Genomic DNA, 27,432 nt, shown 5'->3' with positions numbered 1-27,432 from the left:
CCAGGTCAGAGCACATGCCTAAGTTGAGGGCCAGGTTCCTGGTTGGGAGCATGTGAGAGGCAATGATCAATGTTTCTCTCACACATCAATGTTTCTTTCCCTCTCCTTCTCCATCCTTTCCCCTCTCTAAAAATAAACAAATAAAGTATTTTAAAAACAAAGAATGGGCCTTGGGTCTGGAACAGTTCTTAGCAAAGGTTAAAAGCCCACATAGATTGTGTGTGTTTATCACCTCGTTTAGTAATAAATTTCTTTTTTTCAGGCTCAATGAGTACTCTTTTGTCTCTGCTTAGAGTGTGTGCATCATATGGCACCTGGCCAACCCCATTGTATATCTGCCCTCCAAGGGAAGGAGGCAAGATTCCTTCTATCGCTGCATGAGGCCAATTACCCTGTGTCAGCAACCAGGAAAGGCCTGCTGGCCATGAGAGACCAACACCCACTATTGAAGCTGATCTTGCTGTCTCTTCTCTCTGTAAGCAAAGTCTTGTCCTATCTGGTGCTTGAACGTATTGTTTTTGGGGGGAGTTTTTTGGCAACTCTGACACCAAGATTCAATGGGCAGAAGTGTTTGGAGTCTTCCCCTGGGATTGGTAACCAGTGCACAGTACTCTGCTTGACACCATGCTATATGGACCCAAAAAAATCTATCCGTTAGGACTATGGCCAGAGGCCTTATAGTTAAGGCCAAACCCTCATTGGTCCTCTCCTAGGGATGAAATGAGGGGAGACAGCATTGAGCTCCCTTAGAGTTTGGAAGATGACAATAAACTAGAGAATTAGGAAATAAAGCAAGTTTTGATTTCTTCTTTTCCACTCCAAGAAATGTGTATTAAATCCTTACAATGTATTATGAACAACTCCAGGCACTAAGGAGACAATGGTGAACAAAAATGGATATGGTGCCTGCTCTCATGAAACTTGCAGTCCAGGAGAGGAGAGGAACACTAATGAAAGAATTATTAAATTAAATGTAAATTTACAACAGAGATAAGAGCCACGAAAGAGAAATACATGGCACTGTGAGAGTATTTCATAGGAGAGCCTGGCCTGGTCACAAAAGTGAAAGGAATTTGCTAAAGAAGTGATGTAGGATGAGCTACAAGGAAAGGAGGAGTTTACAAAATAAACAGAAATTGCTTGGGAAGGAGAGGGAGGAGGGATGCTCCAGTCAGTAGAATGCACAGAATTTGTGGCATTCGGAGAACTGAAAGACCAGTGCGGGCAGAGTGCACAGGAGTGCGCAGGACAATAAGAGGTTGCAGGAAGAAGTCAAATCCTGCTGGGGGTTACTGTTTATGTTAAAGACTTAAGCTCTCCACTGGAAAACCAATGAACTATTCTAAGCAGGAAGGTGATATATTATGTACTTGCATTTAGAAGATTACTACAGCTGAGGTATGGAGAATGGATTAGAAGGTGACATGTGTATGAAAATAAGAACATGTGTATGAAAAGAGGGTAACAGCTTATTTTCATTTCCAGTTTAGGTGAACAATTTTAACATAGGTACTTACTTCCAGTCCTTCCAGAAATGCTAATAAAACAACAGAAAAAAAAAAAACTTTCAAAAGAAGCAAAAACTGATAAGAATGAAGATCATAGGGTGGGAGGAAACAGCAACAAAATTTTGCAAGCAGGAAGCAGATGGGTAGATGATAATTTCTTTCAGGAATCCAAAAAGGTTGAATACTAAACTGGTGGTGGGAAAGCTAAGAAGCAACTTGATATATACCAAATAAACCCTCAAAGGCTTGGGAGCCTTCAATATCTTCTCTTCGGGAAAGAGGTGAAAACAGAGTTCATTGAACATCAATTTATAAAGCATTATATACATGCACTTTAGAATTTTTCCTTCCAACCAGGAAACCTATCTGTCCCCAGTTAGCATAGAAAATTAAAAGTTTATTCTCTGGAGGAACTATGACTAAGGGACAACAGATACAGATGAGATCAGAGGCCCTATATGTTGTATAAAAGAAGCATATTACATGAATGATGAAACTGAATGATGAAACTTATACTCTCTTTCTTCACTAAACCTGGCAGCTAGATTTAAGTCCTCCAGGGAAAGGATTCTTTCTGGGGAATTTGATGAGCACAGTGGGGGCAGAGCAGGGCGGGGATGAGAAGGAAGAAAAAATACTGACATGAGGAATGCCCTGTGAGAAAGCCCAAGCAAATATATATTGTCACTCAGGCAAGAAACCCCAACTATCCTTACAGAGCAAAGGTTAGCTTTTTGGTGTGTTCCATTCTAATATGCATATAATTCATAGGTATATATATGTGGGGGGGGCTCCGCCTGTAGGGCCCCCCCAGCCACCACGGATGAGAATAAGTCTACCAAGACATGATCTGCTTAGGGAGGAAAGGTGGCCAATTTCTCAAAGGAGAAGGGCCAAGAGCCTTTTCCTCAACGGGCTTTTATTGGGTTCAATTTGCCCAGGAATACAGGTAAAGCTCATCAATAACTGTCAGGCAGTAAGGATCAAACAATAGATAACATACAAAGAACTATGAGGGCTTTTTCTGAGTCAGGGTCAGCTAGCTAAAGGGCTATAAAACTTTGGGAAACAAACTCATTTCTTGCTTGGACCCTTATCAGAAAACTGAGAGCATTCTTAGCAAAGCAGGTTTCACTGGGTTTTATGTATTCTTTTTTAGGCCTGATCGCCCCCAGGGAATCCACCCTTTCCAGCACAGGGCTGCACCACCCTCTGTCATTGTTTCAGGCTTAAATCAGGCAGGGGAAGTAAGGCAGCCAAGAGATTAGGAGACTTCTTGCAGACAGAATGAGGACTCGGTCTCTGTCAAAGCCGACGGGCGAGGGTCCATCACCCCCTTTTTCTATAGACACCCAAGTCCTTCCGTGAGGGCCTCTTTGTGACCATGCCTGTCTTAGGTCATCCCTCCCTTGAGGAATCTTACCCATCATTGGCTAACTGGTCAGGCTCAGAGCCAAGCAAGGTAAAGTAAAGTGCGCAGAGGCGGCACCCCTGCCAGGGAGATAAGCTTTGTCTCCCTAGTGGCTTATGGTCCCAAGGTCTCTGACTCAGCCTTAGCCATGGGGGTTTACAGCTTCTGAAATCAGGCAGGGTGGTTCCCAACATACATATACATAGATATAAAATACATATAGATCAATAGCAAAGGGTCACTAGACTTATGAGGACATACTCTAAAACAAAACATAACTTCAAAAAGATGAAGATTATGTAGGCAAACGAAAACTTTAAAACATTATTCATAATGTCCTCAAAGAGTTAAAATATTGCATCCATGAAAGAATACTAAGGTGTTATAAATAAAATATAGTCAGAAAACAAAAAAGGAACCTGAATTAATAATAATGAAAATGAAAAGTTCAAGAAAATGAAAACAGAGAAAGCTTAGAAATATTCCAGAAAGTAGAGCCAAGCAAAATAAAATAGATAATGAAAAGGATAATATATAAAAATTAGAGGAACAGTCCAAGAGGTCTAATATCTGAAAAACAGGGTACCCAGAAAGAGGGAATAGGGAAAAAGGAGAGATCTTCAATGGAATAGCTAAGGTCTCACAAGTGCTTAACACAAAAAGACAATGAAACACCCCAAGATGCTTCACTGTAAAATCAAGAAAAATGAGGGTGAAGGGACATTGTAAAGACTTCAGAGGATAAAAAACAAATTACACACAAAAGATTAATGAAAATGGCAGTATTTTTCAACAACAATTTTAGAAAACAAAAGAAATAGGAGCAATGCCTTTAAAATTCTAAGGGCAAATTATTTCCAAACTAGCATTCCATGCCTTAGTAAAATAATAGGTTTACGAGGGAGAAGAAGGACGTTTTCACATACCTCTCATGCACCATTTTTCAGCAAGTCGCTGACGCGTTCTACCCAAATGAGGAAGTAAAGTCAAGAGAGAAGAGGATAATGCAATCCACTAAACTTGAGATCTCTCTTTAACATCACTCCATTTTCCCCTTCCAGCTTAAGAGATTGCACATTCTCTTCATTCTTTGTTTACTGTCTTGAGAAGAGACCACAGAACATAGAGGTTAATAACATGAATGCCTGAGGCAACAAAAGCAAAAATAAACAAGTGGCACTACAACAATAAAAATAAAGTAAAATAAATAAATAAATAAAAATAAAAAGCTGTACAGCAAAGGGAACTATCACAAAATAAAAAGGCATCTTATAGAATGGGAAAAAATATTTTCAAATCACATATCTGATAAGGGGTTAATATACAACACATATGAACAACTCAATAGCAAAAACACAGCCAATTTGATTAAGAAATGGACAGAAGATCTAGTCATTTCTCCAAAAAGACCTACAGATGGCCAACAGATACATGAAAAAGTGCTCAACATCACTAATCATCAGGGAAATGCAATTCAAAACCACAATGAGATATCACCTCACACCTGATAGAAAGGTTACTATCAAGAAGATGAGAATTGGCAAGTGTTGGTGAAGATGGAAAGAAAAGGAAACCTTTGTGCACTGATGGTAGCAATGTAAATTGGTGCAGCCACTGTGGAAAGTATTAGAGGTTCCTCAAAAAATTAAAAATATACCTACCATATGATCCAGCAGTTCCACTTCTGGGTATTTACCTAAAGGAAATCAACCAACTAACTTAAAAAGACATATGCAGTCCCATGTTCATTGTGGCATTATTTACAATTGCCAGGATATGGAAAACTTGTGTCCATCAATGAATGAATTGATAAAGAAGATGTGGTATATATATACAATAAAATATCATTTAGTCATAAGAAAGAATAAAATCTTGCCATTTGCAACAATATGGACAGACCCTTGAGGGCATTATACTAAGTGAAATAAATTAGTCAGAGAAAGACCAATACCATATGATCCCACTTATATGTGGAACCTAAAAAAAATCAACCAACCGAACAAAAAACCTAAGCTTATAGATGGAACAGACTGGTAGTTGCAAGAGGCAGGGGTTGAAGGTGGGCAACATGGGTAAAGGGGATCAAGAGGTATAAACTTCCAGTTGTAAAATAAAAGTCATGGATATGTAATGTACAGCACAGTGACTATAGTTAATAATACTGTACTGAATATTTGGAAGTTGTTAAGACAGTAGATCTTAAAAGTTATTATCACACAAAAAAATTTTCACCCTGGCTGGTGTGACTCAGTGGATTGAGCACCAGCCTGAGAACCAAAGGGTTGCTGGTTCAATCCCCAGTCAGGGCACATGCCTGGGTTGTGGACCAGGTCCCCAGTGGGAGGTGAGCGAGAGGCCGCCACACATTGATGTTGTTCTCCCTCTCTTATTCCCTCCTTTCCCTTCTCTAAAAATAAATAAAATTTTTTAGAAAATTTTTTAACTATATATGGTTTTATTGTGATGGTTATTAACTAGAGTTATTGTGATAATTTCACACTATATACATACATAGGTTATTATATTGTACACTTGAAACTAATATAATGTTATGCCAATTATAACTCAATACAAATAATTAAATAAAATATTTTCCTAAAAACAAAAAGAGTATAGATTCCTGAATCCTAATACAAGTTCTTATTGGCTCTCTTTGTTTCTAAATTCCTCATCTATAAATTGGGGATAATAGTACCTATTTTAAAAGGCTATTATGAGGGTTAAAAACACTTGGAGGAGAACCTGGTAATACTAAATGTTTTAAATAAATTGAAAGGAGATTAATAGCTCTGAGAGAAAATTTAGGAATTAATTAATGATAACACGATAAGTAAAGAGGCAAACTTATTCACATTAGACAAAAACAAAAAGTGTGGTATGGTACATGACTTACTTTACAATATGTAAAAGTGATTACTACTCTATCTTTAAATTTTAAAATACATATTAGAAATAGGAAGGGGTTCAGAAAATGTGGTAGAAAACAAATCTTTGGCTTCCATAGTGGGCAGTCAATTGCTAAAAATATTAAGTTTTAAAATAGGTCATATGGGAGAAGATAGCATTTTAGGGTGGTAGCGATGGTAGAGGTTAAGGAGAGTAAAATAATTTAAGGGACTTTTGTGCAATAAATGAAAGAGATATTTAGAAGACAAAAATCAAGATGTCTTGCTAATGGACTGAAAGGTATAAATGAAGGAAAGGAAAACCTCAAAGTTGACTTCTAGATTTTTGGTGTCTATTATAGGTAGGGTGATGTTGTCATTCACCAAAATACAGAACACTAGAAAGGACAAATTGTGGGTTGAGTAAAGGATGGAGATCATGAGATGTTTTGGACACCTTGAATTTAAAAGCTTCATTCCATTCAAATAAAGTTTTAAAGCAAGCATTTGAAATACTGGTTCAGGGCTCAGAAAAGATACTTGACCTGGATATACATAAATACATGAGTCAGCTGCAAAAAGTGATCTTTCAAGTCATGGACATGGTTCACGTTGCCTAGGAAGAAAACCAAAAAATGAGAAGGGAAAAAACTGTAGGACTGAGCCCTCAGGGACTGCACATTTAGTAGCCAAGTAAAGAATGCTGACCCTACAAAGGGCAGAGAGCAGGAATAATCAGAAAGTTTATTCTAGGAATAACCTGGAAAAAAGCCAGGAGAGTGTTCCATCACGGAAGCCCCGTTCAGTTTGGAAAGTACTGAATATGATGCAACAGTTGTTTATATCTAGAGGCTTTGGCACTAAGAGTCTGGAGATTGGGAAGGAGTACAATGATCACCACACAAGGCACCCCAGGTGTAAGATCTTTTTTAAAAAAAAAAAGAATTTATTTATTTGTTTTTAGAGATGGGGGAAGAGAGGGAGAGAGAGAGAGAAACATCAATGTGTGGTTGCCTCTCGTGAGCCCCCTAACTGGGGACCCGGCCTGCAACTCAGGCGTGTGCCCTGACTGGGAATAGAACCAGACCCTTTGGTTTGCAGGTGGGCACTCAATCTACTGAGCCACACCAGCCAGGCCCCCAGCTACAAGATCTTGACTTTACTAATTCCTCTTTCTGACCAAAACCTCCACTTCTGCACTTTGAATTTGTTCTTCACATTCTTTGTAATATTTTAATTCATTAATCCCCTAATGGGCTCACTGGCTTTCCTTTTTAAAAAGTTGATGCTTCAGAAACACATCCAAGGATTCAAGAACAGCAGTAGGGAATCAGTGCTAAGAGTATGGGTTCTGGTATCAAATTGTCAGCATTAGAATCATGATCTGAGTGTGCCCCTAAGAAGTCATCTATGCTTTCTAAGCCTTGGTTTTCTCATATGTAAAATAAAGGTGATGGTAATGGTCCCAATTTTATCAAATCAGATATTGTAGTGACTGACACATAGAAAGCCAGCAATTAATAGCCATTTTTCTTTCCTTCTTTTTTCTTCCTTCCTTCCTTTCTTTTTGCAGAGTTTAGCCTTTTATTAAACATGTTACAAAAAAGATTTAGTCAAAAGGACCAAATCCCATGTCATCATTAGACCCCCTCAGATTCTTTTTTCTTTTCTTTCATTTTCTTCTCCTCAGCTGGGAATTATTTCAATTATTATTCATGGCCATAACTTCCACCAACATATGAGATAATTCCTGTAACATTAACTAACACCTTTAATATTTTATCTTTATTCAATATGAAGATTGTATCTGCCGCAAGTCTTTCCTATATTCCTTTAATGTCACAATTCACCCAGCCACACAAAGCAGAAACTGGAAGTGACCCTTGTTTCTGTTTCTTTACTTCCTCTGTCTAAATCATAACACTCTATGATTCTTCCTCCTAAATAGTTCTTTCATTCATCCTCTCCTTCCCCTCCCTTCTTCCACTACCCTAATTTAGACCCTAGATTTCTGATTTAGCCTCCAAAGTGATCTCTACCTCTAGAGGCTTCCATGTAACTCCTTTATAGGATATTTTCTAAAATGCAAATCTGATTGTGTTGTTCCCTAGCTTAAAGTCTTAGCACGCTTGATACCGTGGTAGACAAATATAGGCACCCAAGAGCTTTCATTATTTCTTCATACCTTTCCAACCTCACCTCCTGCCACTCATCATACAACCCCTACATCTCAGGCTTACTGAGAGCCATGTCATTCCCCAGTGTGACTGCTCACTCAAGCCTCTGGGGCTGCTCTTGCTGGTACTTCTGCCTGTCCTGTCCTACAGTATCTCCTTGCCTGTGACTTCTTCACTGATCTCTTTCCCACCCCCAAGGCACGGTTAATGCCATTTTCTAGTTTCACAGTCTCAATTAAAGAAGTCATCTCAAAATATTTTAATGATTTGTTTCTATGTCTGTTTCTCTGCCAGATTATGAGGCCCCTGATGGAAAGCACCATGGACAGCTCTTTCCCCCAAGAAGTATCTATTCATACAAATGCTCAAAAACTCAGGTTGGGGATTCAAATCACAATTATCTGTGAAGCACCCAAAATTGCTCCCATTTCTGGTTCCAACCTCTTCATCAAGCATGGAACTCCACATCCATTTCTGCTATAACTCTCTACCTGAGTAGGCAACTCATGTTCAACATAATCATACTACAATAAACTTCACAAACTGTTCACCTCAACCCTAGGACTTTCCTAAACCATCCTCTCTCTGCTTCCGCTCCAACATGATTTAGCCTTGTAGGCAAGATCTGGACTTGCTGCAAATTTTCATACCTAAATGATTTCTCTCCCCATTATCCCCTCTGCCTTTTCAAAATATTTCCTACTTTTAGCTATGTTCTTTACTCAGGAAACTGAGCTTCTCAATTTCTTTGTTCCCCAGCCCAGGATTTCTTTATGGCTTCACTCATCTTCCTTTCTCTCAATCTTGGAAAGTCTGACTCTCTTCCCCTGAGATGGTGCTTTTCCTACTCTTACATCCAAATCCTTTATCTCTTCCTTGAAGCTCAAGAGAAAGTAAATTATTCCCTTTTTATTGTGAACCTCTCCTCTACTAATCCTTTCCTCCCCACTTACAGACATATTCTTATCCTAAGAAAAATTAAAAACTCTTTTAGCTCAGTTCCTACTTTTGCCCTCCTTTCAATGTCAAGTTCCTCAAAATAGTCTATACCTGGTGCTTGCTCTTTCTCACTCTGCTCTATGGCTTGCTTCTACCCATCCCACTATAATGAGACTGAACTCTAAAACGTAACTAATTGATAGCCTAATTGCCAAATCCAAAGACTTTTTCTCCACCTTCAGACTCCTTGATCTTTTTGCAGAATTTATACTGTTAGGGAAATAGCATTGTGGTTAAGCAGCTGCAAGAGTTAAGCTGCCATAATTCAAAGTTTATTTCTGTAATTGCAAGCTGTGTATTTAGATAAGTTTTTAAAACTCTATTTGTGCCTACATTTAATCATCCATGAAAAGGAGATATAACAACAGTAGAGGTTTGATAAGGTTGTTGAGTGGATTAACTTTGATAATTTAAGTAAAGCATTGCGCAGTACCTATCTCGTGCTATCAATAGGTGTTCAGTAAGCATTTGCTATCCTCTTAGAAACCATTTTCTTACTTTTTGGGCATACTTCTTCCTAAGCTGACATTAAATTATGTTCTCTTTGTCCTGTCCACTTTCATGTATAATTCTTTCACATATTAACTGGGTGATGCTGAGCATGTCTTTAAGCCTAGTAAATGGGGATAATTTTACTACCTTTTCATAGGGTTGTTAAAAAGATTGAAATGATGCATGTAAGAAGTTAAGCTCAGTACGTGGCATAGAGAAAGCATTTGCTTTCCTCATTAAAGAGACAGGAAACATCTCTTGTTCAGCTCCTTTCCTTCATCCCATCTTAAACCGGAATGTTGGTATCTGGTGTAAGGCAATCACACTGCAACTAAAAGGGAAAAGGCAAGAGAACTGCAAAAATCACTATTTGACATCATTGAGTAAACTCCAAAGACCACCTACCTCCAGATTTCCTATGCTTGCTTGTGTCTAAGCAACTGGGAACTGGCAGAAACTACCTGATCTTCTATTATCTGCAGCAAAATTATCCCTAATAATATATGCTTAACCATTTTAGCTAACATTCTTTCTGCTATCCTTGTAGGAAGTTTATACAATGAACCCATAGTATCTACACGTACCTCAACTTTAACTGTCTATTTTGAATCCTTCTACTAAAAATAAGTTCCCTGTTTAGCTCTTTGGGAGCAGTTATGTCAGGTGCAGTGCCCAAAGGTCTTACACAACCATAGTTCCACTGTTTCTAATGTATAATGGCAGCATCATCTTGTTAAGTAAAAATAATAGCTTTGTCTTATTATAGAATATACCAAAATATTTTTCTATCTATTCCACAAAAAAAAAACCCTGCTTAATAAATTGAAAAGATAACATTTTAGAGATAACAGAAGGGGTAAATTCTAGTTTTACTCCTTCTTAAATAATGTAACTTTTTTGATCTTCAATTTCCTTTTTTGTAAAAGCATTAAAAAGAAATACTATTTCCTCAAAGAGTAATTATGAAGAATTAAGGTTAATGCTGTCAAATGCCTAACACAGTGCACAATATGGACAAAGAAGGCCATCATGAATGGAAGTTCTTTCATTGCTTTAATCATATGATGAGTAAATATTATTGTACTAATCTTTTGCATAGAACATGAAAAATAGTAGGCACTTCATTAAGAAAAACTAATATTCACCCATAAGAAGCTTCTGCATATTAATCTCAACTATTTTCCCCATGCCCTTTCTGAGTCTCCATTAACATTTATATAGTCACATTTTTAAAATTTGTATTCTGTGATTTTTCACTTCAAATTAGACACTTCAACAACACAGTAATTATTCTAACTTTTTAAAGAATTTCTCTTTAAGGAAGGGTTTTCAGAACATACATTTCCTGTGGCATAGATATTAGTGACCGAGTGAATGCTGAATTTGGGGGAAGATTACATGAGAAATACAGGCCTAACAGTGACCAATGTTTAAAGTTATCTAACTTCCTTCGATGCATTTTCCACATGCATTGAAAATAGTATATGTTATTTTCCTTACAAGTGAGAAATCATCGCTTTCGTTACAAAATTTGGTGTTTTGTTTTGTTTTGAGTTTTGAGAAAGCCAGAAGTATTTCAAGCTGCTGCTGCTGAATAAGGTGGCTTGAAAATATGCCAAGTGATTTTAGGGGGTGGGGGTGAGGGGCAGGGAACAAAATACAATACAGAAGTGAGATTTTTTTTAATATATAAACTAAACTATTTTTAAAAAGACTTTATTTATTTTTAGAGAGAGGGGAAGGCAGGGAGAAAGAGAGGGAAAGAAACATGAATGTGTGGTTCCTCTTGTTCCCCTCTACTGGCACCTGGCCCACAACCCAAGCATGTGCCCTGACTGGGAATAGAACCAGTGACCCTTTGGTTCACAGGCAGGCACTCAACCTACTGAGCCACACCAGCCAGGGCTAGAAGTGAGATTTAAATATCAAGAAATAAAAATTTCTTTTATGATCTATGAGCTGGCTCTGAAGTAATTCTGAAATGTTTGGGGGTGAACAGCCTTCAAGGGCGCCTACTTTGAAAGACAACATTCATGTATGTGTAATTTGATTCAAAAATATTAGGCTCCTTGCTTATTCACAAGTAGGATAAATATTATCACATTTTATATACATGGTTTCCTGTATTCAAAACAAGGAAAGTAGAAACACAAAGAAATGTCTGGCAGGAAAAACCTTTTGGGGCGGGGGGGGGGGGGGGTGGTTCTTGAGCCAGTCTTCCAGCATTGCATACCAGGGTTTTGCCTACTTTTCTGACAAATGTATTTTGACAAATACTTTGTTGGACTGTCTCGTTTAACACGAAATGACTTCGGCTGGATAAATTCTGATGTAAAAATCATTTAATAGTTTAACGTAACAATACTTTCAACGTGTGCGATGCAATCTAATATTTTCTTTCCTGTCTTATTTTATTTCCCGACCTCCTAAGTGATTTCACTTCCTGCATATGGGTCGCGTCCCAGAGTTTGAAAGAAACATTTTAAAGAGCGGGCTCCCAAGTTAGGACTCGCCAACTTCCCACGGCTTTGGTAACTTAGCAACCAAGCATCACTCCGTGTAGACACTTCCGGAACCCTAGGTCGGAGTTGTCCAATCGGTTCTGCAGAGTCGCTGCAAAGGCTGACGGGACCCCGGAGACTGGGCGGTCGCCCGCGTCTGCACCATGGTGACGGGTGGCGCTGGGGCTAGGGAGGCAATGGCTGCTCCGTTCACCTCTTCCTTCGCTGCTTTGACTGCATACCTCCTGTTGGTTTTCCTTCACGTCTCACAGGCCCAGACCTTCTCGTTCCCGTTCCGGCAGCCAGAGACCTGCGGCCATAACCAGTATTTCGATATCTCCTCGCTCTCCTGTGCCCGATGTGGAGCCAACCAGAGGCAGGACGCCCAGGGTGAGATGGTTTGGGATGGGCTCTGGCTAAATCCACACTCCCGCCTTGGTGATGCGCGCAGTCCCCGGCGTCGCTGAAACACCTTTTGGTCTGCGGAAAGACTATTTCAGGAAAGTTAACCGCCAACGCTTAAGAGGTTTACCTTGGAGGATTGCAGGTGGGGGGACGCCGAGTCCGCTACTCCGCGAGCCGTTGCTAGTAATATCTCGGCGCCAACCCCCCACTTCTCACCCTAAGGGTCTTTAGGGAGCACCTAGAAAGCTACCTGTCGGAGGCAGAAAAAATGGAAAAGTTATTGAGGTGCAGAGGAGCAGGCGATGGGGCAGGTTGGGGAGGGAATGCAAGTTATCCCTTGTAACTTTTTGGTAACTTTACTTTTCAAGTCCCAGAAACTTAGAGCTGGAAAGGACCTTAGTCTTGAGCAGGTCCAGTCTTCACATTTTATAAATAAGGAAATTGAAGTCCAGGTGAGGTTGTAATGTCCTCTTTGTCACCTAAATTGTGGATTAGAAGAACTTGTGGCTTTGTCCCCAGCCTCGACCTATTTTGTCCACCATGGGATGTGACCATATTATAGATCTCCTTAGGACTTATTCCTTTGATTATTGAATATTACTAATTGCCCTTAAAGTTTTGGGGGATTACTTTTTTTTTTTTTTTTGCTTGAAACATCCATCATTTGGTCCTGGGTCTGTTAACTGAAACTGCCTAGAATAAAACTTTCCCCGTATTCTAAAGTCCAAGATGTTTTCAATCTCGATTGGTTACCCATGGTATCAAATTTCTGCCATCTTCAAATTTGATATATCCTCATTTATGTCATATAGGACAGTTCAGGCTCCTCAGGTGAGGATATATGAATGAGAGAGAGTTTCACGGAATGCTGTCCGTACTTATCCAGCAAGTTGAGTAGTGATTATTTTATACTGTTTACTATCCGTGTACAGGAGTATGGTAATTTATTTGAATGAATGTAACTTTTTTAAATAAAGTTTTTTTTCGACAAAGTAAATTTAAATTTATTGGATATATGTATATGTTTGGGTGAAATAGAAATGTAAAATGTCCAGACCTGTTAATTAATAGTTTGATTATTTGTTTAATAGTTCAATAATATAATAATTTAGTTACGCTTGCACTAAAAATTGTAGCAAACACAATACCTACAATGTTCCAGACACATTCTAAGACCTTTATATATAGTAACTAATTTAATATTCATACTAACCCTAAGAGGAAAGTAGGGTTACCATTTTACCATTTTACCAAAGTGCAAGACAGAGCACAGAAAAGTTCAGTAAGTTGCTCAAAGTCACACACACAGAATCAGCATCAGAACCCAAGGAGTATGTTTCTGGATTTGAACCTAGACAGTACTGGCTCCAGAGTCTTGCTCTTAACTACTATACTTCTTCTCTATATCTTAAGAATTACTTTAAGTTTCCCTGTCTCGGAGTTTATTACTATTTACCAAGGTCAGAATTGGCCCTCTTCTTTTCAGGAACTTCATGTGTGTGTCTGCCGGGATTTCAGATGATCTCTAATAATGGAGGAGCTGAAATTATTTGTAAAAAGTGCCCAGAAGACATGGTATGGAGTATTTAGCTTTAAATAATTTTACTCTAAAAAGTAGTAAATTAAATGTATTTTTTAAACTGCCATTAAATGCGTACACTAATATTTTCTCCTACAACCTTTAAAGTTATATAAAGCTCAATTTGTTTTTACTAGAGTATATTTTGGAAGATTGGTGAAATTTTATGCCAACTTGGAAAAAAGGAATTAATTGCTTTTTTTTTTAATCTGAAATTTAAAAAACCCACAAAGCTATGAAAATTTGTGTTTTACCTTAGAGTCAGTTATAAAGAAAAATAGATGAATGATACATATATAGAGCAATTTAGAATATGTGTATCCTTTGGTATAGATTGAGTTCAGTGACTTAGACTTATGTGTCAATGTTTTATGTAATAACTCATGTTTATAATGATATCAAGGTGATAAGTTTACAAAATGCCAATTGCATTATTAAATAGGTTAAAAAATATCTGTTGCTGTTTTGTTAGTCATTTCATTACATCATAATTTTGGAAAATTAGGAAGTTAATAGTTATATATAATGATTTTTAATTAACAGAAATATATTTTCAATCATTTTGGATAATTAGGAGTCTCTACGTGTCTGTTCTGACTTTTATAATAATGTGTCTTTTCATATGTATTAAAAAAACATTGAATTTGGGAATTTAATATAAAGTTACCAGTTGTCCTACTTTATGTCTAGTACTTATAGATTTGATGATCATTTGATACTTATTTTATATTTTTGGAAGTATTGACTGTATGATAAATAGCCACTAATAAGAAATGATGCCAAAGCTGATTGGTTTTTTAGCGATATTACTACTAAGAAATCATAATTTTTATTTTATTTTTTTAAGATTTTAAATTTATTTTTAGAGAGAGGTGAAAGAAGGGAGAGAAACATCGATGTGTGGTTGCCTTTCGCGTACCACTCCCCCACCAGGGACCGGGCCTGCAATCCAGGCATGTGCCCTAATTGGGAAGTGAACTGGCGACCCTTTGGTTCACAGGCTGGTCTCAATCCACTAAGCCACACAGCCAGGGCAGAAATCATAACTTTTAAATAGTCTTATATATATGTGCTGCCAAATAAATGAACATTTATTGATATATCCAGTTTTTCAACCAAAATTTAAAATAATTTGTGGCATTGTTTTTTATTGCCATTGTTCTCTATTAATTTTGGCTACATTGATGTTTGTAATATAATACAATAGGTTAAATAATACAATATTTCACTGTATTGTCCCAGGTTTTTCCTAAGTCATATAATAAGCCCAATTTTGAATGATGTCATACTTTACCAAAAACCTTTAGTAATAAAAACTGTTAATGGATAGAAGGAAATACCCTCATAATTTAATTTTAACAACTTTGCATATTAGCTATATGTAACATTTGCCTGTTTTGAATCATAACTTGATTTTTGAAAGCTAATGTATTTGGATTTTTTAAAACTAGAATAATTATTTTAAGGCAAGTAGGACTATTAATTAGCTATTTATTAAATCCTGTTGCATTTTGTTGTTTTATCTTTGTAAATGGAAAAACTAAATGGCTATTAATTATGAAAGTAAGGACTCATTTGAACTGAAAATCATGAAGAACTATTGCCCAGAGTCAATATATAATTATAAATGTGTATCTTAATTTTGGAATATAAGCTCAAATTGGCTACCAAGGAAATTTTTATGTGGCCTATGTGCACATGATGTATTTGAATATAAATTGCAGATTATACACTATTGTGGCTTTTGGACTTACATGGTCAGTTAAGGAGGAAAAGGTTGATTAAGGAGAAAATGATTTTTTTTTTTAATTCAGAAAGCTGTTACGAAAGATGGCTGGAACTGCATTTCTTGCCCTAGTGGTTTAACTGCAGAAGGAAAATGCCACTGTCCTACTGGCCATATTTTAGGTAAGTAGATGTCTTATGAAATAGTAACACATCTTCTTTTGTATTTGTTTTTGATAAGGACATTAATTGAAATAGTACGGTGATTTCTTAACAATATTTTTTTATTACTATTGTTCAAAACTTGATGATGTTTGAGACAGCAGCAGGCATTAAGAAGATAAAAAAGCCCTACCTGATTTTTAAAAATTCTTTATTCTTAATAATGTAGTATTAGATGGATACTTCCTTAGTATAATATGATAAAATACATGTTTCAACTCAGAAGCCAACATGATCCCTAATAAGGAAAAAATATAAGCATTCCTCTGAATGTCAGGACCCAGATGGAGATGTAAATGATGTACTTAGGTAAGCGAAAGAAATAGGTTATAGAGTAATTAAAAAAGAAGATAAATATTATTAATTTTCGATGATTTGATTGTATGTTTAGAAAACCCAGTGGAATCACTAAAAATCATTATAACCAAGTAAAGGTTCCTAAAAACAAAATTAATATTCTAAAATCAGTAGGCTTCTTATTCATACAGTAATCCTTTAGAAACTGTGAAGGAAGGAAAGAGCTCATGTATAGTAGCAACAGCAAAAAAAAATACTGAGGCATAAATGTGCAAGAGAAGTTAATTGAAGAAATCTTTGAATGCTATTGAGGGACACAGAGGTAGGCTTTAATAAATGGAGTATACATCTCCTTTTTGGATGTGAAGATAAAATATTGTAAAGATGTCAGCTCTCCCAATACCAAGTCTATTTAAAGGAACCCTAATAAATCCTACTAGGATTTTGTTTCTCTTTTTTAGGGACTGCAAAAACTAATTCTAAAGTTTATCTGTAGAAAAATATGTGGAAGCCAAGAAAATTATGAAAGAGGAGGAAACAACCCCATCAGATATTATACACATTTTATAGCTGCTATAATAACATCTATGGCTAGCGTATGAGTAACAGACTGGTTGATGGAACATACCACATGTGATAAAAGTCGCGTTTTATATCAGTGGAGAAAAGACTGATTAATAAATGGTATTTGGGGAAACACTAAGTTGGGTTTCTACCTTACTCCTTAAAAATAAATTTTAGGTCAATCAAATATTTTAATATTAAATATGAATCTATGAAAGTTTGTAAAAAATAATAGGAAACACTTTATATCTCAGTATTGAATAGGCCTTTTAAGTATGGGGCAAAAATCTTAGAAGCTATGGAAGAAAATTTGGTAAATATGATTATATATAAAAAAATTTAAAAAATCATAAACAATACCAGAAAGTAAACAACAGAGTAGAAAAAAAGTTATAATCTATACAATAGACAGAGAGTTAAGTTCTGTAATATATGTAAAACTTCTACAAATAAATAAGAGCAAGATAAATAACTGAATTTTTTAAATGGCCAAAAATCAGGAATAAAGTTTGCAGAGAAAAAAGCATTTAAACATGAATAAATTGCCCAACCTTACTCAGAGAATAATATTAATTGAAATTTTAAGGGACTGGGTGAAAAAGGTAAAGGGACAGAGAAGTACAGATTGATAGTTACAAAATAGTCGTGGAAATCTAAAGTGCAGCATAGGGTGTATAGTCAATGATACTGTAATAACTGTGTGCAGCCAGTTAGGTACCGAAAATATCAGGAGGAACACTTGGTAACTACATGGTTGTCTAACCACCATGCTGTACACCTAAAGCTAGTACAAAATAATATGGAATGTAAACTGTAACTAAAAACATTTTTTAAATTAAAAAAAGGTTTACAACAATGTAAGGATTATGAGAATTAAAGTCAGAATTCTTGCCTATTCAAAAAAACTGAAATTTTATTTTAAAATTGTATTTTTAATCAGATTTTATTGTCAGACTTTTCGAATTTTGACAATGTGTTTGCGAGAATACAGGGAAACAGTGATGTATTATTGAGGAAGTTTAAGTGGTTGCAACTTCTGTGGAGAGCAATTTGACAGTATTTATCAAATGTAGATCATTGCCCAGCAAGCCTTTATCTAGGAATTTCTTGTTCTAGTACAGGTAAATAAATGACTGAAGAAGTATATTCATGTTTGTCTTTTTATTGCCACATTATTCCTAAGACAAAAGATTGTAAATAATGCGAAAGTCTGTCAGGAGATTATTAGTCAAATAAATTATGGTACATCCTTACAATGGTATAAGATGCAGCTGTAGAAAAATAAAGCAGTTTTGTAAGTATTGCTTTGAAAAGAAATCAAAGATATATTAAGTAAACCAGTGAAGTGTAGAAGTTTATTTATCCATACACGAATATTTATTGAGTGCCTGCTATTTATCAGCACTATTTTATGTATTTGGTATGCTATCATTTATGTTTTCTAAAAAAGATTATATATGTATACATGCTTGTATAGGCATGTACATGCATAGCCTATTCTGGAAGAATTCATAAGAAACTAGTAGCAATGCTCGCTTCAGGTGGAGAACTGAGTGTCTGGAGGGAAGGGGTTGGGAAAGAGGCTTAATTTTCACTTTGAATCCTTCTGTGCCTTTTATTTTTACAGTTTGAATATTACCTCTTTAAATATCATTCTTAATGGAAAAATTCCTACCATCAATTGATTTAAAATTATTTAGAAGGCAGGGCACACATATGGAAAAATAATGTGCAGAGCAGGAGAGCAATAAAAGATTTTTCACAAGGGGCATACATGTTAAATAATCAGTTGACCACTATAGGCAATAAATGTTCTGTAAGGAACAACCAGGGTTGTGTGGAAAGGTTGCCATGAGAAGGCAGTGTAATGATTGGACCTTGAAGGATTAATGGTGTTTCAAAGGTAGCAAGAGACTATTCCAGGCAGAAGTTAAAGTGTGAGCAGGGGTGTTAGCATAAATGTAAAAAATCCAGATTGACTATGAAGGGAATATCAGTTTGCTGAGTTTAAAGGTGCATTGGTCCAGATTGTGGAAGGCCTTGAATGACATAATAGTCTATAGGTATAGACATTTCATCAAACATTCTCCACAGGGAAATGATTCAGATTAATCTGACTGCTATCTGTTGTATTTTTCCAGAAATGCTTCATGTATTTGTTTGTCTCTATACAGCCTTGAAAATTTTCATGGAAGTGTCATCATACTTAATCATTTATTTGTAAATATCTGCTGATAAAACATTAAAATAAATTTTAAAATTTATTTTAAAATTTCATTTCACCAAAGGGCCTTTAAGCTAAAGGGCACTAGCAAGCCCCAGTTCAGCTCTAGCAGATTGTCATCACATGGAACCCAGGAAAACAGACTTGCCTATTTTTTGAGATGCCAGAAATACAAAGGTTTTAGGTGAAACCTCCCAATTTTAAATCTTTCTAATTAAAAAAAATATCTGTAGAGCAACACATGCTAGGTGCTAGGGTACAATAGTGAATCAAGCTTACATTCCAATGGCAAGAGAAAGAGTAAACAAATGAATGGGTATACCTGTCAGGTGGTGATAAGTACTAGGAGGACAAATAGGACAAAGCAAAGGGAGAGGCAGCAGGGTGCTATTTTACATGGATGATCTTGGAAGACCTCGCTAGAAAGGCGACGATGCCTGAGCAAAGGCTTGAAGGAAGTGACAAAACTGGGCATTCTAGGCAGAGGGAATAAATAGCAGATGCAGAGGTCCTAAGATGGGTGCATACTTGGTATAATCAAGGGTCAGCAATATACTAACGTGGCTGTAGCAAAGGAGGAGGAAAGCAGAAGCAGATGGGTCTGAGAAGTGGATGGTTTGCAGATCATGTAAGGTCTTTTAGGCTACATAGTGACCTTGGAAATGAACTGGTATGAGATGGAAGACCATTGGAAGGTTTTCAGAGGAGTGAAATGATCACATTTAGTTTTTAATGTAGCTTCTTCCTGGAGAATAGAACCAGGGATCTAGTTAGGAATCTGTCACATAAGTCCTGGTTACAGATGATGGCACTGGGCCAAGGTAATAGTTATGGGAGCAGAGAGAATAATTCAGCTTCTGGATACACTTTGAAGAGAGAGCTGACAGGATTTGCATCTTTGTTTTCTAATTCTTTTTTTATGTGACGCGTGAAAGGAGGAGATTCTAGATGAACTGAGGAAATGATCAAATGGAGTTGCCATTTACTGAGACAGGATGACTGTAGGAGGAATAAGTTGTTCACCTTTACTTCTGTTAAATTTGTTTTTACCACCTTGCAAAACCTTAAGAGAGTATGGATAACATTATGATTGGGACTAACGGTCTTTGGCCTTTTTTCGCAATGCTGTTTCTCTATTACTCCTTCAGCCCCAAAGTAATTGTTATCATTTTGTGTGTGTGTGTGTCCTTTTAGGATCTATTTTTTCTCTTTTTAACATACAGATGTGCATTGTAGTCACAGGAAATATGTAGTATTTTTATATAAATATTTCATACCAAAAATATTGTTTTACAGCATACTTTTTTCACTTAACAGTATAATCTACTTTGTTATTTTAAATATTTAGGTTATATTCTAACCAATAATGCTTTGATGAATATCCTTATACACATGTACATGTATTTCTGTAGGTTAGGTATCTAAAAATGGACTTTTAGTGTTGTACAGTAGGTGAATGTAAAATTTTAGTAGATGCTGTCAAAAGCTAAGTTGCAGAAACATGGCAACAGTCTGCGAAAATGCTTGTTTCCCCATAACCAGTGTAACAGGAAAAGTTATTTAAAGATTTATTTATTTATTTTCAGAGAGAGGGGAAGGGAAGGAGGAAGAGAGGGGAAGGGAAGGAGGAAGAGAGGGAAAGAAACATTGATGTGCGAGAGAAACATCGATCGCACTCCCCCAGCTGGGGACCTGGCCCACAACCCAGGCGTGTGCCCGACGGGATATCAAACAGATGACCTTTTGGTCTGTGTGGTAACACCTAACCCACTGAGCCACACCAGGCAGAGCACAGGAAGTTTTTGAAGAAAAAATATTATTTTGTTATTTTGAGGATTTGGAAAATTAGTTTCTGTAATACTTTGATGTGAATGGGGAAGGTTTCACTTTTCTGTATTATTGAGGTGCTTAACGTGCTTTTAATGCAAAGCAGGTGTTTTGAGAATTATTAGAATTACAAGTGAGTTTTACTAAGCATGCCCAGGCTTTTATGTTGACAACAAGTTATATCTTAATTTTGTTTTTAAATTGTTTAGTGGAAAGAGATGTAAATGGAGCGTTGTTGTCTCAAGCGACTTGTAAGCTCTGTGATGAAAACGAAAACTCTTTTACAGTAGCAAATGCTTTAGGAAACAGGTAAGCGGTGTGCTGTGTGCTGACTTAATATCATTTTATATATATATGCAGAATGTGCACCTTTTTAAATTACTTTCTAATCATATCAGTTGCTTCTCACAATAACCCGGGGAAGGATAGAAGTAGGAATTAGCAGCTAAAGAAGCTGATGCCCAGAATAGGATTCTGTCTCTTATCAGTTGTTTGACCTTGGATAGCTCAATAAGTTAGTCTCCTTATCTCTAGGGTGGGGACATACCACCTAGTTCATAGGCTGTTATCACAGCTTAGAAATAAATATATTAAGTTCTCAGCATAGTGCTACAGAGTAAGTGTTCCGCTATTTTTGTTTGTTATTATGTAACTCGTGCATACTCTGTAATATATGGTACATAATAGTAACTTCTATTTTCAGCATCGTTACTATATATCAGGTATTGCGCTTTATATGCCATATTACCTAAGAAAATATATTAACATGATAAATAAATTCAGGTACCCTATTATAGCCCTATTCTCTATCACGTTCTGTTCCCCTTTGTGCAGGCACGTGTACACACCAAACACACCAGCGCACACACTACTCCCTTTCTCTAACTCAAACACATTATTCCTATTTCAACTTCAGTTTTAGAGGCTACATGATGACCTCTCTTTAAGCACAATTTTCTCTTCAGTTCTCAAGTTTAACATAGAAAATACTTGAGCAGCTTTTTCTGGGGATAATTCGTGTTAGATCATCTCTTCTTTCAGGCTGACCTGCATCGTAGCACATAAATATGGACTACTGGGCTGATCCTCAGTTTTTCCCCTCCAATACCTATCTAAGCCTAGTTGGAGTTCTGTGCCATGTCGTAGCCCCTTCTCCTACCTGCTCTATCTTGCAAGTAATTAATACCCACCTAAAACCATCAGTGTCCTCACTCGTCCAATGCCCTGCGTCCTTTTATATCATTCATTAATGAAAAATATTTTTTTCTAAAATTAACAAAGAATGTCTATTCATGAATAGACTTGAGGCGTGATAAGGAGTAGATACATGTTTCTTTTCAGCATACATTGCCTTTTTGCTTTGTGGCAGAGAAAATAAAAGTATATTGATAAAAGTACTTATAAAAATGGATTGGGTTTCATTTATATGAGTTTGTTGGGCTCTTTTGTTAATTGAATGACACAACCATCTTTGCTACTCAGTATTTATTCTTTACAATCCATGTGGTTTCAAAAGAATACTCTCTTATTTAAAGGAAAAAATATATATATATAGAGAGAGAGATTCCAGAGGAAGAGAGAGAGGGGGGTAGAGAGAGAGAAACATTGATCGGTTGCCTCCCTCATGTGCCCCAACTAGAGACCAAACCCACAACCTAGTTATGTGCCCTGACCGGGAATGGAATCCACAACCTTCTGATGCATGGGATGATGCTCCGACCCACCGAGCCACACCGGCCGGGCAAGAATACTGTCCTATTATTGGTTAATTTTATTTACTTATACCTTGCCTTGTAATACTAAGAGAGGGATAAAATTATTCAAATCAGGGTTTATATTTTTAATTTGTTTACTTATTAAAAGTAATTGCTTAGCTGAATGAGTCTAATCCGGTGTTTAGGAAGACAAGTTCTTAATTAAATTTAGGTTTAGTATAATTCATTAGCATTTAAAAAATGTTTTTTGTTATATTGACAGGTGTGTCCGGTGTGAGCCAACATTCATTAATACCAGCAGGTCCTGTGCGTGTTCAGAACCTAACATTTTAGTAAGGCTAATCAAATTGATAAAATATATTTTTTTAATTAAATTACTTATACTAGTCCCTAAACTGTTTTATTCATTCATTCATTCATTCATTTATTTTTTAGACAGGGGGCTTATGTTTCAGCAGCACGGGGAATTTTCCTCCACGTGTAATTTCAGCCACACGTTATGGAGAGCTTGTGAGTATGTTTACATTTTTTGCTTCATTGTTAAGAATATGTCTGCATTTCTTTGGTAATTAATTTGGGACTACAATGAGGAACACTTACGTGTGAATCACTTTAAAACAGAAATTATCAGTCTAAGACTACTAGCTTGGCATTATAATTTATAAGTTCAGTTACTGTCTTCTCTACCCTAGCTCATTCCTTTCTCAGTGAATCTCAGAATATTCAGGCTGGGCAGGTCCATTGTAGATCCTATAAAGAATGCAGCAGAATATAGTTAGGAGCACCAGAGACTAGATTCCAGCCCCGGATTTACCAGTCATCTGCTTTGTATCTTCGGACTTGGTTAACGTTTTTAAACTTCAGTTTAATTGTCTGTAAATTGGACATAATAGTAATACCTACCTCACAGTCCCTGTACATGGCAGTTGCTGGAGAAATGAGGATTATTTATATCCAGCCAGTTTCCTTACTTACAGATGAGAGCATGTTGGCATAGAGTTAGAGCTTTTGTGACAGATCCTGGTGATGACAACATCTGGGATGCAAAATGGGAAGTAGATGGATGGTTTGGCACTGAGGAGGTCACAAATACAAGAGAATAGGCATTAGATGACTGACTGGGAGTTGGTTGATAAGCAATGAGGATACCCAGTATACTAGCAGAGCTTAGGACGGACAGGCTAGGATCTGGTTGGTAAAATCATCATTGAATAGGTGGGAGCAATTAGGAGGACTGTGAGGATAGCCATAATCATGGTGGAAACTGGGATCTTGATGAACAAAGCAAAAATTTCTCCTTCAGTAAAGTCCTGTTGGGTGATAGTCACGTACGAAATAATTGCAAAACAACAGAATAAATGCTAACATAGGGGTATGCATAGGGAGCTTGAGATCATCAAATTTGGCTCATTTGTAACAAGATGCAGGTCTTTGGGGGCATTCTTCTTTAGATTTGGATTATAGTGAACATCTGTATCCCATTAGCACATTTGTAGGTCTTTAATTTTCACTTTTTCCTTTTCAAAATAAGTTGAAATAATTTTGCTAAAAGTCTTAAAAATGTCTCTCTCTCTTACTTGGTCTCAGGTCACCAGCCATTTAAGTCATGTCCTTCCAGTCTCCTCCATTCTGTAAGGGGTCCTCAGTCTTTCCTCTCTGAACTCAATGGTTTGGAAGATTATAGGCTTTACAATCTACTGGATGATCCTCGACTGGGTGTATCTCATCTTTCTTCACAATTAGAACGTGCTTGGCGGGAAACCACAAAAAACATGGAGTGCTGTTCTCAGTGCATTGCCTCACATGGTGGGGCACAGGGATGTCCATCTGTCCCACCACCAGTGACGTTAACCTTGATCGCCTGCCGTAAAGTCACCACGTCTGCTTTACCATTACCATTTCCCCTTTGCGATTGATTAGTATTTTTAGGGGAATTTCCAAAATTATGTTTCCTCTTTGTCACTAACACTAACTTAGTAGCTTTAATATCCACTGATGACACTTGTCTTTATCAACCACTACTGTGATGGCTAACGTATCTTTTCATTATGCTTCCCCATTTACTAATTAACGTTCTACTATAAGGAAGATTTTTCCTTCTCATTTCTATACATTTATTTGTATATTAATGGCAGTATGGATTCATGGGTTCCTGTTTTATTCAGTTGGTTTTAATCCAATACATGTGTGTGTTTTAATGCTCAAACTGCCCTAGATTTGGCCAGTAGAAGCCCTTTCATGTTGGCTTCCCTGTCTCTTTTGACATGTCCCCATCATTCTTTAATTGTTTCCTTACTTTCTGGCACAGCAAGATTTCCAGGCTCATCTTGGACTTTTTCTGCCTCAGCCCTGGAATCAATCATCTCTCTAAGGAGCTCTTAAGAATAATATTTAGAAACCAAGATTACTACTTTAGTATGCCATCTTAGCAGACATAGCTAGAAAGTATGTATATAACTGTGTCGATACTTATCTTGTATATATATATTAAAATAAATGAGTTCATACTGATATTTTCAATTCCAAAGTGATACCTCAGAATTCTTTTTTGCCTTTCCTTTTGACAGTAGTGAAACTTTCCACAGTATCCTTTCCAGTAGTGAGAAATCTGGGCCTCATCCTCAATTTACTCTTTTGCTCAACGTAACAAAGCTCTCTTCCACTCCACCTCACATCCCCCCTTTCCCCAACACCACTGTGCAGTAGATCCATAGCAGACTACTCGGCTAGAAAGGGAAGGTGGGCGGGCAAAGGCTATTCCAACTGTAAAGTTAATCTGATTCAGTTAATGTATGTTATTTATTTATTTACTTATTTAAAGATTTTATTTTATTTTTTTAGAGAGAGGGGGAAGGAGTGAGACAGAAAGTGAGAGAAGCATCAGTGTGTAGTTGCCTCTCGTGCAGCCCCTACTGGGGGCCTGGCCTGCAACCCAGGCATGTGCTCTGACTGGGAATCAAACCAGTGACCCTGTGGTTCAGAGGCCAGCACTCAGTCCATGGAGCCACACCAGCCAGGACTAATGTATTTTATTTAAACGTACCAGTCTTGAAGATTGACACTTTTCCAAGGACAAGTTTGTAGTTCCTAACTTTAATAATATGTTATTAAATGTTAATTTATTATAGATTCTGTGTGGCCAATGTATGAATCATGTCAAGAAAATGTAGTTAAGATGGTATAACTATCTTGGCCCACTTCTCAGCTTTGCTGGTATAAGAACTCAGTTTTATCAGTGAACTTGTAGGTCAGTCAGGTTCTAAGGAACCAGTTCAAAGTAATTAAACTCACCAGAGATTAGATACACTGATACACAAATGCATGTTTATTGGTTTATGTTGAGACTATAGTTGCCAACTATACTAAAATACTTGCATGGGCACGATAACATCCGCTCTTCCTAATTGGAAAAATCTACTTAGAACACTACAGGTCAGTGTCTTCCCATTCACTTTCCTTGAAGGTAGTAGTGGTGATATTGTGTCATGCTTTTTTCTCTTTTCCAACTTTTATTTTGAAAAATTTTTTAATTGCAGAAAAGCTGGGGAAAAAAGACAATGACTATATTTAAAAATTGGTTTACCTAGGTTAACCAATTTTTAATGTTTTGCCACATTTGCTTTATCTCTCTGTATATATAAATGCATGTATGCACACATTTTTTTCTGAGACACTTAAAAAATAAGTTGTAAACATGTGACATTTTCCTTTTAAATACTTTATTATGTAGCTCCTAGGGAAAAGGGCATTGTTTTGGCATCACACCTAAAAAATTTTAAATTAATGTAATAGAATTACCTTATATACTTGTTTCAATGTCTTTTACCCTCCATCCCATTTTGGGGGGTGGGGTGCTGTATAGGATCCAATCAAGGATTTCAAATTGCAGTTAGTCTTTTTATCTTTTTTTAATTTAAACCATTTTTTTTCTTTTTTTATTGAACTCATTGGGGTGACAGTGGTTAACAAAATCATACAGGTTTCAGGTGCACAATTCCACAACACGTCATCTCATCTGCACACTGTTGTGTGTTCACCACCCCAAGTCGAGTCTGCATTGCCATTAGTCTTTTTAGTTTTCTTTAATTTAGAACAGAGACTCTTGCTCTGTTCCGCTGGAGGGATTTTTGTTTTTTTTACTTTTCTGCTTTAATGAAATTGATTCTTACATAGCCAGGGCCAGCTTTTACTGTATGACAGTCTGGATTTTTCTCATTGTCTTCTTATGATTAGATTCAGTGAAATATTTTCAAGCAAGAATATAAGTTACTGTGTACAGTTCATTGCATCAAAACAAGGAGCACTTAATGTCAGATTGTCTGATCACTGGTGATGCTAAGCTCTGTTGCCTGGCTGTGGTGGTATCTGCCTCTTCTCTCCAGTGTAAAGGTACTCTGATTCATAAGGTAGTCTCACACCTTACTCTGAGACTGTGTAAACATCCATTTTAGTAGCCATTGATGAGCCTTGCCTGAATCAAGGAAATTGGTTATTTCTAGATGAATTTACAATTCTGTTACTCTCTTTATATTTATTAGTTTGCAGTCTTCAGTAAAGAGCACTTTCTGTGCTTTTTTTTTTTAGCTCTACTATAAACTCATAGAATCTTTATTTATTCAGTGTGTTATAATGTTATTGTTATTCTTCTTTTCAAAGCTCAAACTGTCCCAAGGTTGTACTTCCCTTTCAGATAGTTCCTGTGTTATTTTGACATGTCTCCATAAGTCTTTAGGCACTACCTTGGTTTCTCTTTTATGTTCCAGGCTCAACCAATAATAATAATAATTGTGAATAGTGACATAATACTCTTGTTTTAAATTGTACCTTCATTGAATATTTAAGTTTTCTGTTTTTAATATTGCTGTCGACCATTTTATGCACATAGTTTTGTTTTTTCTTTT

The 27,432-nt window shown here is 36.7% G+C and overlaps 1 protein-coding gene across 2 annotated transcripts in view; it reads left to right on the top strand.

Moving 5' to 3' along the window:
* The first annotated feature begins 12,113 nt into the window (after positions 1–12,113).
* The window catches only part of TMEM67 (transmembrane protein 67), a 55,128-nt gene continuing 39,809 nt past the window's right edge, over positions 12,114–27,432 (top strand). For both annotated transcript variants that reach the window (XM_045181657.2, XM_024572312.3), the window contains exons 1-6: positions 12,114–12,363; positions 13,865–13,953; positions 15,772–15,865; positions 21,026–21,125; positions 22,794–22,863; positions 22,967–23,041. In XM_045181657.2, coding sequence (XP_045037592.2) covers positions 12,138–12,363; positions 13,865–13,953; positions 15,772–15,865; positions 21,026–21,125; positions 22,794–22,863; positions 22,967–23,041 — 654 coding nt within the window. In that variant the 5' untranslated portion in view covers positions 12,114–12,137. The remainder of the gene's footprint in view (positions 12,364–13,864; positions 13,954–15,771; positions 15,866–21,025; positions 21,126–22,793; positions 22,864–22,966; positions 23,042–27,432) is intronic.

Source organism: Desmodus rotundus, chromosome 8 (assembly GCF_022682495.2).
Source record: "Desmodus rotundus isolate HL8 chromosome 8, HLdesRot8A.1, whole genome shotgun sequence".
NCBI lineage: Eukaryota > Metazoa > Chordata > Mammalia > Chiroptera > Phyllostomidae > Desmodus > Desmodus rotundus.
The sequence above is the reverse complement of the archived record's forward strand: the minus strand, read 5'-3'. Positions and strand labels throughout refer to the sequence as shown.